Source organism: Pinus tabuliformis, chromosome Q (genome assembly GCF_031772625.1).
Source record: "Pinus tabuliformis cultivar Carrire ecotype Pingquan chromosome Q, CPIR1, whole genome shotgun sequence".
NCBI classification, from domain to species: Eukaryota; Viridiplantae; Streptophyta; class Pinopsida; order Pinales; family Pinaceae; genus Pinus; species Pinus tabuliformis.
In genome coordinates, this window is record NC_142296.1 from 515,168,533 (window position 1) to 515,181,208 (window position 12,676).

The following is a 12,676-nucleotide window of genomic DNA, read 5'->3' on the forward strand; positions in this document are numbered from 1 at the left end:
CACTAATCAGTTTAAGCAATCGAATATTGTAAATTATACTCTCTCTCTGCCGAACTTTTGAAGAATTATAAGAAGAATTGATCAAGGGTTTCCCCACATTGGGATTTGTCCCTGGCTAGTGCCATATCTTGTGTCCTCGTGTGTTAGCTTGTCTTCTACTATTATTGTTTATGTTCTATCTGCATTTTACTATCGTGTTGATGTGGTTGCTATACTGGATATGATATTGGGCTAATAAAGATAATTGAAGTAAAATTGCTCTAAGCATAGAACATACCATTGTTATCCTAAAATTAACAGTATCCTAGATGGCCCTCAACCGGCAGCCCCTTGCAGCCACCAAATAGCTTGATGTGCCACTATCTCCGCCACCTGAGCCATCCATGTGGTCCCTCGCCCATCTATGATGATCGTATGTTTGAAGGTAGGCCTTTCGACCCCGAAGTTATGGCTTTTCATTGCGTAGTTGGGTATTTTTGTTTACTTATCATGGACACTTTTGGGCATGGATTGGTAGGGGGATTCAGCGAAAAGAGTGGGTTTGTTTTGTACTCTTGTCTTCTCTGTCCAATTTGATGGTTAGCCTTGTATCCTAGTCCCGTGGGATCTCTTTTATTGGCTACTAGCTTTAGGGATGGCACTACATGGGAAACCCTGATTTTGGTTGCATGGTCCTGCTTCCCGATACCGTATACATAATTCCCATCCACTCATTATAACCCCATTCACCATATTTCCCACACAGGTCCAAGTTTGTCCATTGGGTCCACAAGGGGTTAGCCCCCCCCCCTTGTCCACACCTTGGGTCAGGCCTGGAACAATGCCCCGAAGGTTGATGTAGCTAAAGGAAAAAGAAAACACATAATTTGGCCACTCTCAACAAGAAAAGTACCATAAAATGCAAAAGATGGTTGGGGCATACACATTTAGCACATGGGCAAAAGCCAAACATGAACTCTATCCCTTTCATTATGGCCATCACATTGGTTCCTAGGGTCCCTCATATTGACCCCTTCATCATCAAGGAACCCATGATTGTCCCAACCCCCAGTGGGCGATGAACTGCTCCATCATAAAGGGGGTATCCACTGCTACATATTACACATCATGATCTCATCCCTTCAAGCCTCGAGCAGTTATAAAGGAAAAATCAATAAAAGGAAAAAGGCATATGAAGAAGGGTGGAAAAACAAAGGTCAGGATAACTCGCGTACCACGATTTCTCCCTCCTACATTCATACACCCAAGTGCGGGCTTCCCTTATTATGGCTAACCTTGTACTGTGGCATGTGGCTTGGAGCCTTCCCCTAATGCCCTATTTTGTTCCACCATTATATCACATACCACCTATTGCTTGATGGATGTACCATGGACATGTCACCCCCTTTAGAGGTACAAACCACTTAATAAGGTCCTTGGTTAACCCCCTTATTGAGCTTAGAGACACATGTACATGCTAAATCCCACAATGGAAGGGCATGCCACTATGAAGTGTCCATTTGATTCCATGATTTGTAATCTCTTTTACTCAATCACTCTCATGATTTGTTGTATTGGGGGGTGAGGGGATGCATTGGATTTATACAGGATTGCAAGTGGGTCTCCATTTGGGGTTTGGTCTGCCTATATGGGGTCGAAGCCCTCCAAAGGGTTATGTTGACACTTGTAGGGCAAGCGTTGAGAGCCATGGGCCTCCACCATAGCAGAGAGCAGATTGCCACTTCATGGATCCCTCGACTCCATTCATTGAATGCTCATATTCCACCTTTTTGGACGAGGATAATGCACCTGGACCACCATGCCCAGTTGGCTTCACACTTGCACCACGCACTTGGCAGATGTTCCAAGGCCCAGATGAGGATGTGTCTCACCATGGGAGACAAAGGAAGGGATTATGTCATCATTCTAGCCCTTACAAATGGTATACAAGCATTATTGATCCACTTGGATACCCATGAGGATATCATTGTGCCCCCACACCCACTTGGGGACACTACATTTGATTTGCTTGGATATCAAGGGGCCACCCCTTTGATCACTATGTTTGGAGTCTATTTTATCACCTTGGCACACTTTGGACTCCACTGGCCTCTTCAAGGGCCCAACGATTCATTGTATTTATTGTTTTTCCCTCTTTAGTGGCTTATCTTTGTATTTTAGAGCTATCTTGGTGGGCTTCTCACCAAGTCATGTCATTATTGTACATTATTTTATTATTTGGGGCTTAATTAGACCTAAATAGGCAAATTGGACTCTTTAAGAAGGATATAAATTGATGAGAGCATTTCAATCTCATCATCACTTGGATTTGGATCATTGTTTCTTCTAGGATTTTCGTTAAGCCTTTTGATGGACGAATTGGATTTCTAATGCATCTTGATGTTTGGAAGAGCTTAAATCTTGTCTTGGAGCTTTGATTTTCTTGCACTTGATGATTGGAATAATTTCGTTGCACAATGTGAGTACTCTTTTCATGCTTATCTCGTAATTTGTCTCATGAAATGATATATGGAATATTTTCGTTCATGAAGTTGGTGTAGTTGCTCTTGGGCTTATGCAAAGTTGCTTATCTTGTCTTTGTGAGGGATTTTTCATATTGATTGTTGAAATGTATGGTGGATTATTGTCCTAGGGATACATGATTGCTCATGCATTATCTTGATAAGTCATCATTTGCAAATAATTAGAAGTATAAATTTCCCTTGTAACCTAGTTGTTGTTAATGCCATGTGAAGTTGTTGGGGAACTCCTTGATTGGAATTAAGCATCTCTAAACATTGTTTCCATTAGACTCCATTCTCCCAATAGGATAGGCACTTGTCTAGTCCAAAGGTGATCGCAAAAGAAAACTCTTTTTCACCTCCTTCCATCTCTTCTAAGCCCTAACCTAGTAGGCATCCTAGGGCATCACCTAAAATCGTTTTAGCCATTAAAAATTCTTGAAAATTGGTCAACTATTGTGTTGGGATTTGCTCGAGAGGTTCTCCAAATTTGAGGTCAATCCCATGATGGAATCTCGAGATATTCCAAGCCCTAGCTTGAAGACTATGTTAGAAATAATACTGAGAGGGGGGTGAATCAGTATTAGCAAATCACTAATTTTTTCATTTCCATAATCAGATTCATATAGGCTACTTCAGTTAAGGGAACCCCCGTGTACACGCAACTGTGTTTAATGCAACTAGCGTATATCCAATAAACTTATGATTCAGTTAATCCATTATATGTTGATCTTTAATCAAGACATCAGAACTTCATTAACCATATAAACAGTAAAGAGGTGCAGTAAAACAGAACAGATCATCACACATAAGAAACACACATGAACACCATGATATAAGGTGGAAACCCAATGCGGGACAAAAACCACCTGTTGTCGTCTTCCTTTAATATAAGAAAAACCTGTTTACAATCTTGTGCTAACGCAAACTCATACCAATACGCAGGCACCCACCTGTAGAAGGCTACAACCTTCTCTCATTCTCCAGCTACTACTGGAAGGGAGCTACAACCCCCTGGCTCTTGTACTAGCCGATATGTTTACTAGTACGTAGGCGCGACCTACTAAAGGATCCAACCTTCACTCGTTTTCCAGTTGCTACTGGAAGGGAGCTCCAACCCCTTGGCTCTTGTACTGGCCAATATGTTTACCAGTATGTAGGCGCCGGCCTACAGAAGGCTACGACCTTCTCTCTTCCTCCAGGGACCACGTTTCATAAATTTTCATACTGGATACTCCTAAAGCACAACACCATAATCTGAAGGCCACGTTTCATCCAATTTTCATATTAGACCCATCAACAACATTGAAGCACAAAATTAATCACCACTGCAATACACCCATCAACTACACCTGCATCATCAATCTCTGAATCACCCAACACTGAAACACTGAAACCCTGTCAACAAAACACAGTCACCAAAACATAGAGCAGACCACAAAATTCTGCAACAACAACCAAATCCAACTGCAACTTCAAATATCATACTTCATACTATATACGCTACTCTGATGAGCCGAACCAGCGTGTATACGCGCTTTTACCAAAGTGAACCCGTGTACAGATCTGCAAATATTTACTCATAACTTTGCAGCTATTCCAGACATCAGTCATACCTAGATCATAAAATTTATACAATAAAACATGCGTCAATAATTCAGATCTAGTCTATCCATGATCAAACCACATAATGATAATACATTCCAAGCCTTATGATCCCGATCCATCATCCATCATCAACCGCATAGGTGCATCCTTGGTTCAGATCAAGCAAAGCATCACAAACCCATAAGCAGCATACGAGATCTCACACTTCATCAGATATTCATACTTTCACACTTGCACACTGGCCTAATGATCTTGTTCTCCTTATATAGGTTTAGGCCTCTCTCAATACCATGGTCCAAAACCACGTAGGACCGATACCTTGGACCCAATACCTGGGGTCAATACCTCGGACCAAATACCATGGACCAATACCAAAATACCATGGTCCAAATACCATGGACCAAAACTTATGTACATGCCTTTCCTTCTGTGAAAGTGCGTGTGTACATTATACACACCTTTGTATATAGTGAACCTGCGTGTATACGCGACTTGGTATATAGTGAACCTGCGTATACCTTTTCGTATATGCGACTTTGTATACAGTGAACCTGCGTGTATACGCGGCTTGGTCAATGGTGAACCTGCGTATACCTTTCTTTCTTCATTCTTGTTGTTTACCTGCTATACTGTGATCTTTCATCTAAGAGAGTTGCCATCAAGGACAACACTTGTGTCATACCTGTATCATAATCCCAACAGACTATTCTCCTCCCTAGGTATCCTTTGGTTAGTGGCTTCATTAGGATCATTGCACTTGAATTCCAAGATAAATTCAATTCCTTTGATCCTATTCTCCTCCCAACTTGGTCAAGACCATCAATTTGTTGCTACAAACCAAACCCTTGGCCTTGTTCGGGTCCACTTGGGCTTCTTTGTGGTCCCACAAACTTGAAACTCCAATTTCACAAAGGACACTAAGAACCCTTTTCCCTTAGGATTCCTTGATCTTGGGTACCTCTTTTCAAGTAACATTCCTCAAACCCTAGGTCTTGGTAATCCCCTAGCCCTTCTAAGAGAGCCATTCACCTTGCTTCTATAGCAAGTAAGCCCATTATCTGAGCCTCTCTTGTGAATAGGCTTTAAGAATCACCTCATATCCTATCATTGTTCCATATATTCTAGTGATTCTTCTCATATCGGGACTCCTCCCATCGGTGAAAATCCGTAAAGAGAAGGGAGTTTTAGCTGAGGTGACAGTAGGCTATTGCTCCGTTGTTGCCACTTGGCCTAGTAGTTTCTCTATAGGATCCCCTCCTAAGACCCCTACTAGTTTGAGTGGTAACAGTCCAAAGAGCATATTAAAGCTGTAAAAAGAATCAAAGATAAATGCCTTCCTATTCCCCTATTAAAGCTACCTGGCAAAGGAAGAAAAATTGTTTATTCAGATGCTAATGATAAGCATTGGGGAGCAATCCTAGCTGAATTAAATCACCAAGGATTTGAAGAAATATACAGATTCGCATCTGGACAGTTTAGTGAAGCTCAGTTGGATTACTACTCCACTGATAAAAAAATTATGACTTAGCTTCCACAAAGGACACATACCAATCCATCCTAATCATCATATGTTGTAAGATACCCACGTGAAAGTAACACCTATTCATCTCACACCCAGAATTACTAGATGCTTCCACTGATCATACTTTCGAGAACTTGAAAACATTCTACTTCTCTGCAGGGTTCTCATCTTGTAAGCAAATAAACTCCAAAATTAAATAACACTTCAAAAACTGAATCCAAATAAAAATTTACCAACTACACTTCACTCATGCCTTTTCTGGCAGACAATAACTATCATTCTGGTTGTCTCCAGTAGCATTCTTTTAACCTATAGTAATGGTATTTGCCACTCAGCACTGTCTTCTTTCCAACAAACACCTCTCAACCTTGTGACTTCCCTAGCAACTCCTCCTTGCCAGCCAACAATCTCAGCTCCATTGCTGCCCTTGCAACTTCTCTTTGCCAACCTCCTGCAATATTCTCTATATTTATCTTTCTCCAACTGTTCATTGGTCTTCACAGCCCAATAGCTATCTCTAAGCACCAACCCAAGCCTCCAAATCTGTCTCATGCGATCTACAACCACATCTCTGACACAACTCTAGATCTGAATTCTAAATTTTAACATACTTCCAAAAGACAAATTCAGTTTTTAAATAACTAACCTACTACACTTTGATGCACCTATCACTCCTAGACTTCTCTGCCAACTGGAAATCATTGCCACAATAAACTCACAAAACACCAAAAATGAGTTTTTAAAGGTTGGCCTCCGATTGCGTCCAACAACATGCTGCTACACGATGTTGCCAGAGCCTTCTTGTTGCAATTACCTCACAGAAATTTTCATATCTACCTTCCGCTGGTCATTTGACTTCACTTTATAAATAAGGACAACATACACTTGTGTATCTGGCTCACATTATGAATAGGAAAGGCATCATGCCACTAGACATCTCACTTATTTTATTATCCAAGAGTGGCATTTAACCATTTTATCAGCTAAGAAGGGCTTTGAAATACATGTTAATCTTTTGTAGGATTCCAAATGTTTGATATGGGGTATATTTGACCAAGGCACCAGTCACCTACCACTTGAGCTACTCCAGATCATCTAATTACACACCTCATCTCAAAGAGTAATCTAAGTACATGCAACCAGCTCCCATTTTGACTATAGATGCAACCAACTTTGAACTGAGATTCATTTAAAACTGGCACTTGTTCAAGTTGAGGCCAAACATTATTGAAAGCTTAAAGATGAGTCAGCAACTCAGGTTGCAACTGAAGTTCATTCTTTAGAAGACATATAGATTTAATCGAGGTTGGAGATTAAGTCCATATGTTAGTTTTTCCTGCCTATGTTGGGTGAGTGTGTAAATATCATTTATGTCAGTATCTAGTTTTACATTGTAATATAAGCAATTTCAAAACAATGTTGGGGCCAAATGCCAATGTACAAAAGACAGAAGTCATTGACAAATTGAATTGGAAATATACTTATACAGTTTTCAATAAAGGCCAAACCATCCATTATCTCTGCAATAAAATAACAAAAGTTGTTTGACACACTATTGCTATTCAATAGAAAACAAGGAACACACCTTTGTTTACATTTTGCCCTCCAGGTCCTCCACTTCTTGCAAAGCTAACTGTCACATGGTCTGCATAAGGTTTATAGAAGAAACTAACTTACCAAATTTTGGGAGGTATAAATAGTACATTTGTTCTATCCACGTACTAAACATTCTAGGAAAATTCATTAATGACCAAAAAATAAAATAAAAATAATAAACTTTCATTGACGTCATTCAATAACATCACCCTAGATTCTAAATAATTTTGGAAACTGTTTGAAAGAACTGAGTGATAGCAGGTCACTTGGCCAATAATAGTTTCCATAGCCCATCATTTAGCAACCATAAATAAATCCAAAATTTCATTCATCTTTGTAGTAATCAGATTCCTACATTACCTAACAACCAGCAAAATGAAGAAGTGCAATAAGTAATATTCCCTGCAAACATCAAAGGGCTCTGGTTATTTACCTAAAACTGTAGCTTCATACAAATTGGATTGTCACTTGATAGGTTGGCAGTAAATCTCTCCATGAATTGAATCCATGTGACTCAAGCTAAATGTAGAAGCAATAAACAATAATATTCCAAAGCCTAAGCAATGGAAGCAATCTATCTTGGGTAAACATCAACATTAGTAAGCTGACACGATACCTGTGCAACATTGGCATCAATAAACCAACTTCAACCTCAAGTTGAAAACTTAACTCGAAAAACCATCTTTTGGACAGTTAGAAAACAAACCATTATGGTGGGTGTAGTTGCAAAAGTAGTAGTTAACTGAAACTATAACTACCATACAATATAATTTTAACATGTATCTTTGAATATGGAATTTACATATTTCTCTAGCTTTGAAATGGAGACATAGGCAAAAAGAGCTTGGAATTTGTTGATTTTATAGTATCGGAAGGTATTCTGCATAGGCTAAGTGTCTAGCATGCAAGAAAACCTCTTTAGGTGCTTGTTTGAGAGGAGCAAGTAATAAGATTTATTTCTTAAGTTTTAACTTAGGAAAAGCACATTAATTAATTTAATTGATTAATGTTGTCTAATTGAACAGACTTCGAAGGATAAATAATTTAACTATTTGAAAAACTTAGATCTAATCTCAATTACTGATCTAAGTGGGTTAGGATTTAATCCTAGCCATCTATCACTTTGGAGATTGAGGGTTAGAGATTTTGCTCAATTTGAAATTATAAAGAGAACCTAAGGGAGAGGATGAAGACACACATTGCATTGTTGAGGAAGCAATTTTCTCATGAGTGAGAGGCTCAAGTGACCGAGAAGAAAAAGGAAAAGGGTGCAGCATATTTTTGGAAGTAGAATTTGTGCAAGGGCCAAGATTCCTGAAGCGAAATGAGAGTTGGAGGAGGGAGAAAGAGAGGGTGAAAATCCTGAGCAGGCCAAGACTATGGGAGAGGGACGAAACTTCCAAAAGGTGGGCCAAGTTTCCTTGGACAGGCCAAGAATTCCAATGCACAAATCTATATGGCTAGGAAGGCAGAATTTTGCAGGTACAGGCTAAGATCTACCAGGGCCAATTCTTCTTCCAAAGAAGCCATTTTCAAGGGGACGAATTCTTCCTTGGGCCAAAATCTTAGGGCCATTTCCAGGTTCTAATATTGTTGTATTTCTGTGTAATATCTCTGTGGGTCTAGGCCTTGAATTTTCTAGATTTCAATATAAAGTGAAGGGAGGTTTATCGGGTTGAATGTTTGCTATCTTGTGGTGATTTCCTATTTATTTTTCTGTTGCAAATTTACTGTTTAAAAGTTGATAACACCAAAGTATTTATTTTAGAAGTTTCAGAATTTACTTTGAGAATAATTATTTTATGTGTAATAAAATAATTGTGAGAAAAAATAAATCAGATCTGGTGTTAAAAGTTCAACCTAGTATCAGGGCACTCGAAACTCTGAGAGAGAAGGAAGATTAGTAACACAAGGGTTTACTAATTTAGTCCATGGAAGGAGAAAATTCCACTAATTTTCCTGGAAAACAGCCTATGGAAATTCACTAATACTGACATACAACCTCCTTCACGTGCTACAACACAAGCTGCTTATAATTTGAAGGATGTGAAAACTGGACGCATCATCTTGGACGTTATGAAAGATCATGTGATCCCTCACATAATAGGAAAGAAGACTGCTCATGAGATGTGGACAACTTTGACAAAATTGTACCAGAGTGATAATCAAAACCAGAAGATGGTGTTGAGAGAGAAGCTGAGAACGCCAAGATAAATAGATAGACATGGTGGCATCATACCTCACTAGGATTCAACAAGTTCAAGATGAACTATAGCTGTTGGGGTAGGTTGCAGTTGTAGTATTTAACATATTAGAATGCCAAATTAGTTGCAAAATGTATGAAAACATGCATATTTGTACATCAATCAAGATAGAAATGGCATCCATGGTACATTAATGATTAATCTTTCAAGCATCAATCATCTAGAATCTAGATTCTATCAATTACAAACAAGCATACAAATTTTTAAGCCATATAATAGCTAAGTTGCACAAAACACCGAAACATCTAGAAGTTTCAAAAACAGGTACGCCTGGAAATGTGACCCTTAAAAATGGAAATGTCATCTGAAACATCATATATATATATATATATTATAATTTACAAATAAGTTAATAACACATTATCTTGCAAGAAAAGAAAGAATGAGACACATAAATGAAATTTTAGAAGGAAAACCAAGTCTATATTAACTCTCATAGATGATTACATGATGCAAAAATCCAAAATTAGACTTTATAGATGAGGTTGTACATCAAAGGTTCCAAAATCAGCCTTTATACATGAGGCTATATGTGTTAAAACTAAAATAAAACATGAGCTAAAGACAATTATTGGCTACATTAACATATCATTAATCATAAAAATCCTCATCCTCATCAACAAAAATAGAACAAGATGTTTGTTCAACAGAAGAGGCAACTCTACTAGTACTTGCACTTGCAGTTCCACTTGCATCATCACTGGTAATATCAAGAGCAGCAAGAGAGAGCTCTAAGTCTGGGCATTCTGCTTCCACATCCCAATCTTTATGAGTTCCACTTGTATATTCTTCACCTGTAAGAGATACAAGGCATAGGTTTCAATGAACATATACAAGATCTTCAACCTTTTGTAATCCCATCTTGTTGCGCTTCATAGAGTGAATGAAACTATAAGTGCTCCAATTACATTCTGCTAATGGAGAGCTTGCAACTTGTGATAGAATATGAGTGGCAAGATTTTGCAAATTAATGCCAGTTGCCCCATGACAAGTCCACCACTTAACTGGGTTCATGGTCCTCCTTTCATCCAGACCTTATGTCTACAAAATCCTCTAATCCAACAAGAAAACAAGCAAATTCCTCCCTTACATCAGTTTGTAAAGAAGCTGGAAACAACCTCTGAAAGGCTTTCTTCACTCCATTGGCCACCTCCTTGTCCTTATGTGGGGCCTTCCTCTTCCCATTGCCTTGAGCAATGAATTCTTCATCATAAAATTTTGGATTTAGAGCATGTGCCAAAGTGTGCAATGGAGTGTTGAAGCCATTCCACCTTGTAACAATGATGGACCTCACTTGCTCAGCAAAATCAAAATCCACAAAAGGAAGAGTGGGAGCCTCTTGTGTAATAATTTCCATAGTTTTCTCAACTATGGTATCCATGCCATCATAAACCTCTACCAGAAAAGGTTTCTTTGTGTCTGCATCTCGAAGAAGATCAAATGCAGGTAATGTGAACTTGAACAAGAAATCAATCTTGCTCCACCAATCTTCATCAATTAACACCATCCTCACCATGCTTCCCTTCTTTGAATCTGCTTCTCTCCACTCAACCAAGTTGAACCCACCACCATACTCATTAATGCAGTTTTAACTTCAACAAGGCGATGCAACATGATGAAGTTCGAGGCATACCTTGTCTCAACAACTTTGAGCAACTCCAATTTGGCGTATTATCAATATATTACTTGAGATTGGTGGTGATTGGTGACGACTTTTATAATCTCACTAGCCTGCATTGTGAACTCCATAATCCATTATGTTTTTGCCTCAATCTCTTCTAAAATCATATTCAGATAGTGGACAATGCAAGGAGTCCAAAAAATGTGATTGTATCTGCTCTCAACAATTAACCCTGTAGCTTTGCAAACAAGTGCATTATGTTATAACTTGCACCACATTTTCTAGCCCTACTTGTTCAATAGCAGCAATTAAAATTTCAGTAATGATCTTACTATAATTTACCTCACCCGGCCAATCTTTCGCTTTTATGAACATGGCTCCTTTTGGTGATGATGCAAATGACATTAATCAATGGCATACACCTTGTATCAGTCCAGCCCTATGCAACCCCATGAGTTACGAATTAGTTTCAAAACATCATCAAGAAGTTGCCTCTCTTTCTTGAGCAAAATTGTTCAGAGTCTTTCATAGTTTGGCCCCTTGAAACCTTAAGGGGCTATGTTACCAAATCCTACCAATATGGGGGTCAAACCACATTAAAAGGGATGCCACAATCAAAGATGGCCTTTTCCACTCTTGGGTCAACTTCTCTCCCTTGATTGTTAAGCATTTTCAGCAATCTACTGTCTTTAACTAAATTTGATGGATTGGATAACTCTTCTTCTATTGCTAGCGCCCTCCTCTTTCTTGCTTCATGAACAATTCTTAGCTCATTGCCAACACTCAGTTGATTTCTGTAGCATCGAATGTGCTCTAGCCTCGAGATTTTGTAGAGAGGCTAGACACATGCATTCTCCAAGACTCAGAAATCGTTTGGGAAAATTCCACCTACAGATGGTTCAACTAAAATAATTAATCATTTTAATGCATTCCTAAGTCTAAACTTAGGAAATATGATTAATTAAAAAGTATTAATTAAATCTGGTGCAAATCTTCTAGAAGAAGAGGAGGATCAACTCCCAGTTAATCTTAGCCTTTGATTATGTTTTAATCTTGGCCGTTGGTGCTCCAACGAGAGATTATAAGAAAGAGCTTGATGGGCACTTGAAGAACATACCAAGATAGTGATATCTAGAAATCGAATTTCTCAAAAGTAGCAGTGCTGAGTTGCCAGAAAGAGATCGAGTGATCTTCTCGCAGTGAGGGGCAGGGATAGTAGACCGGAGGGGATTTTTCCAATTCTTGAGAGTGCAAGGCAAGAAGGCAACGAGAGGTTCAGAGAGGCAGCGCAGTGCTTCAGAGGGAGTCCATAATTTTGCTAGGAGCAGTCGAGATCTAGTGTCGGAAGCTGGGGTGTGAGACCGAAGGGCCAAAGAGTCGAGTTCCAAAGGCAAATCGATCAGCTAGAAGGGTGATGCAGCTCCTAGAAGTTGTGACTGCGTGAGCCCACGCTGAGACTGCGTAGACGCAGTGTGGGACTAGCCATCCAAAGCCTGGATCAAAGTCAGACTGCCAATGACAATGTCAGAATATTTCTCACTACCTCTTTGCTAGTTTGTTCTCT

The 12,676-nt window shown here is 39.2% G+C and overlaps 1 protein-coding gene across 5 annotated transcripts in view; it reads right to left on the minus strand.

Moving 5' to 3' along the window:
• LOC149220421 (uncharacterized) overlaps positions 1 to 12,676 on the minus strand; it is a 100,844-nt gene that overhangs the window by 42,206 nt on the left and 45,962 nt on the right. For 4 of the 5 annotated variants that reach the window (XR_016249281.1, XM_089384783.1, XM_089384781.1 and 1 more), the window contains exon 2: positions 7,217 to 7,276. The exons of the other annotated variant lie outside the window; for it this stretch is intronic. Coding sequence is in view for 3 of the 4 variants with exons in the window: in XM_089384783.1 (XP_089240909.1) it covers positions 7,217 to 7,276 (60 nt within the window). In the remaining variant the exon portion in view is untranslated. The remainder of the gene's footprint in view (positions 1 to 7,216; positions 7,277 to 12,676) is intronic. 5 annotated transcript variants of the gene reach the window in all.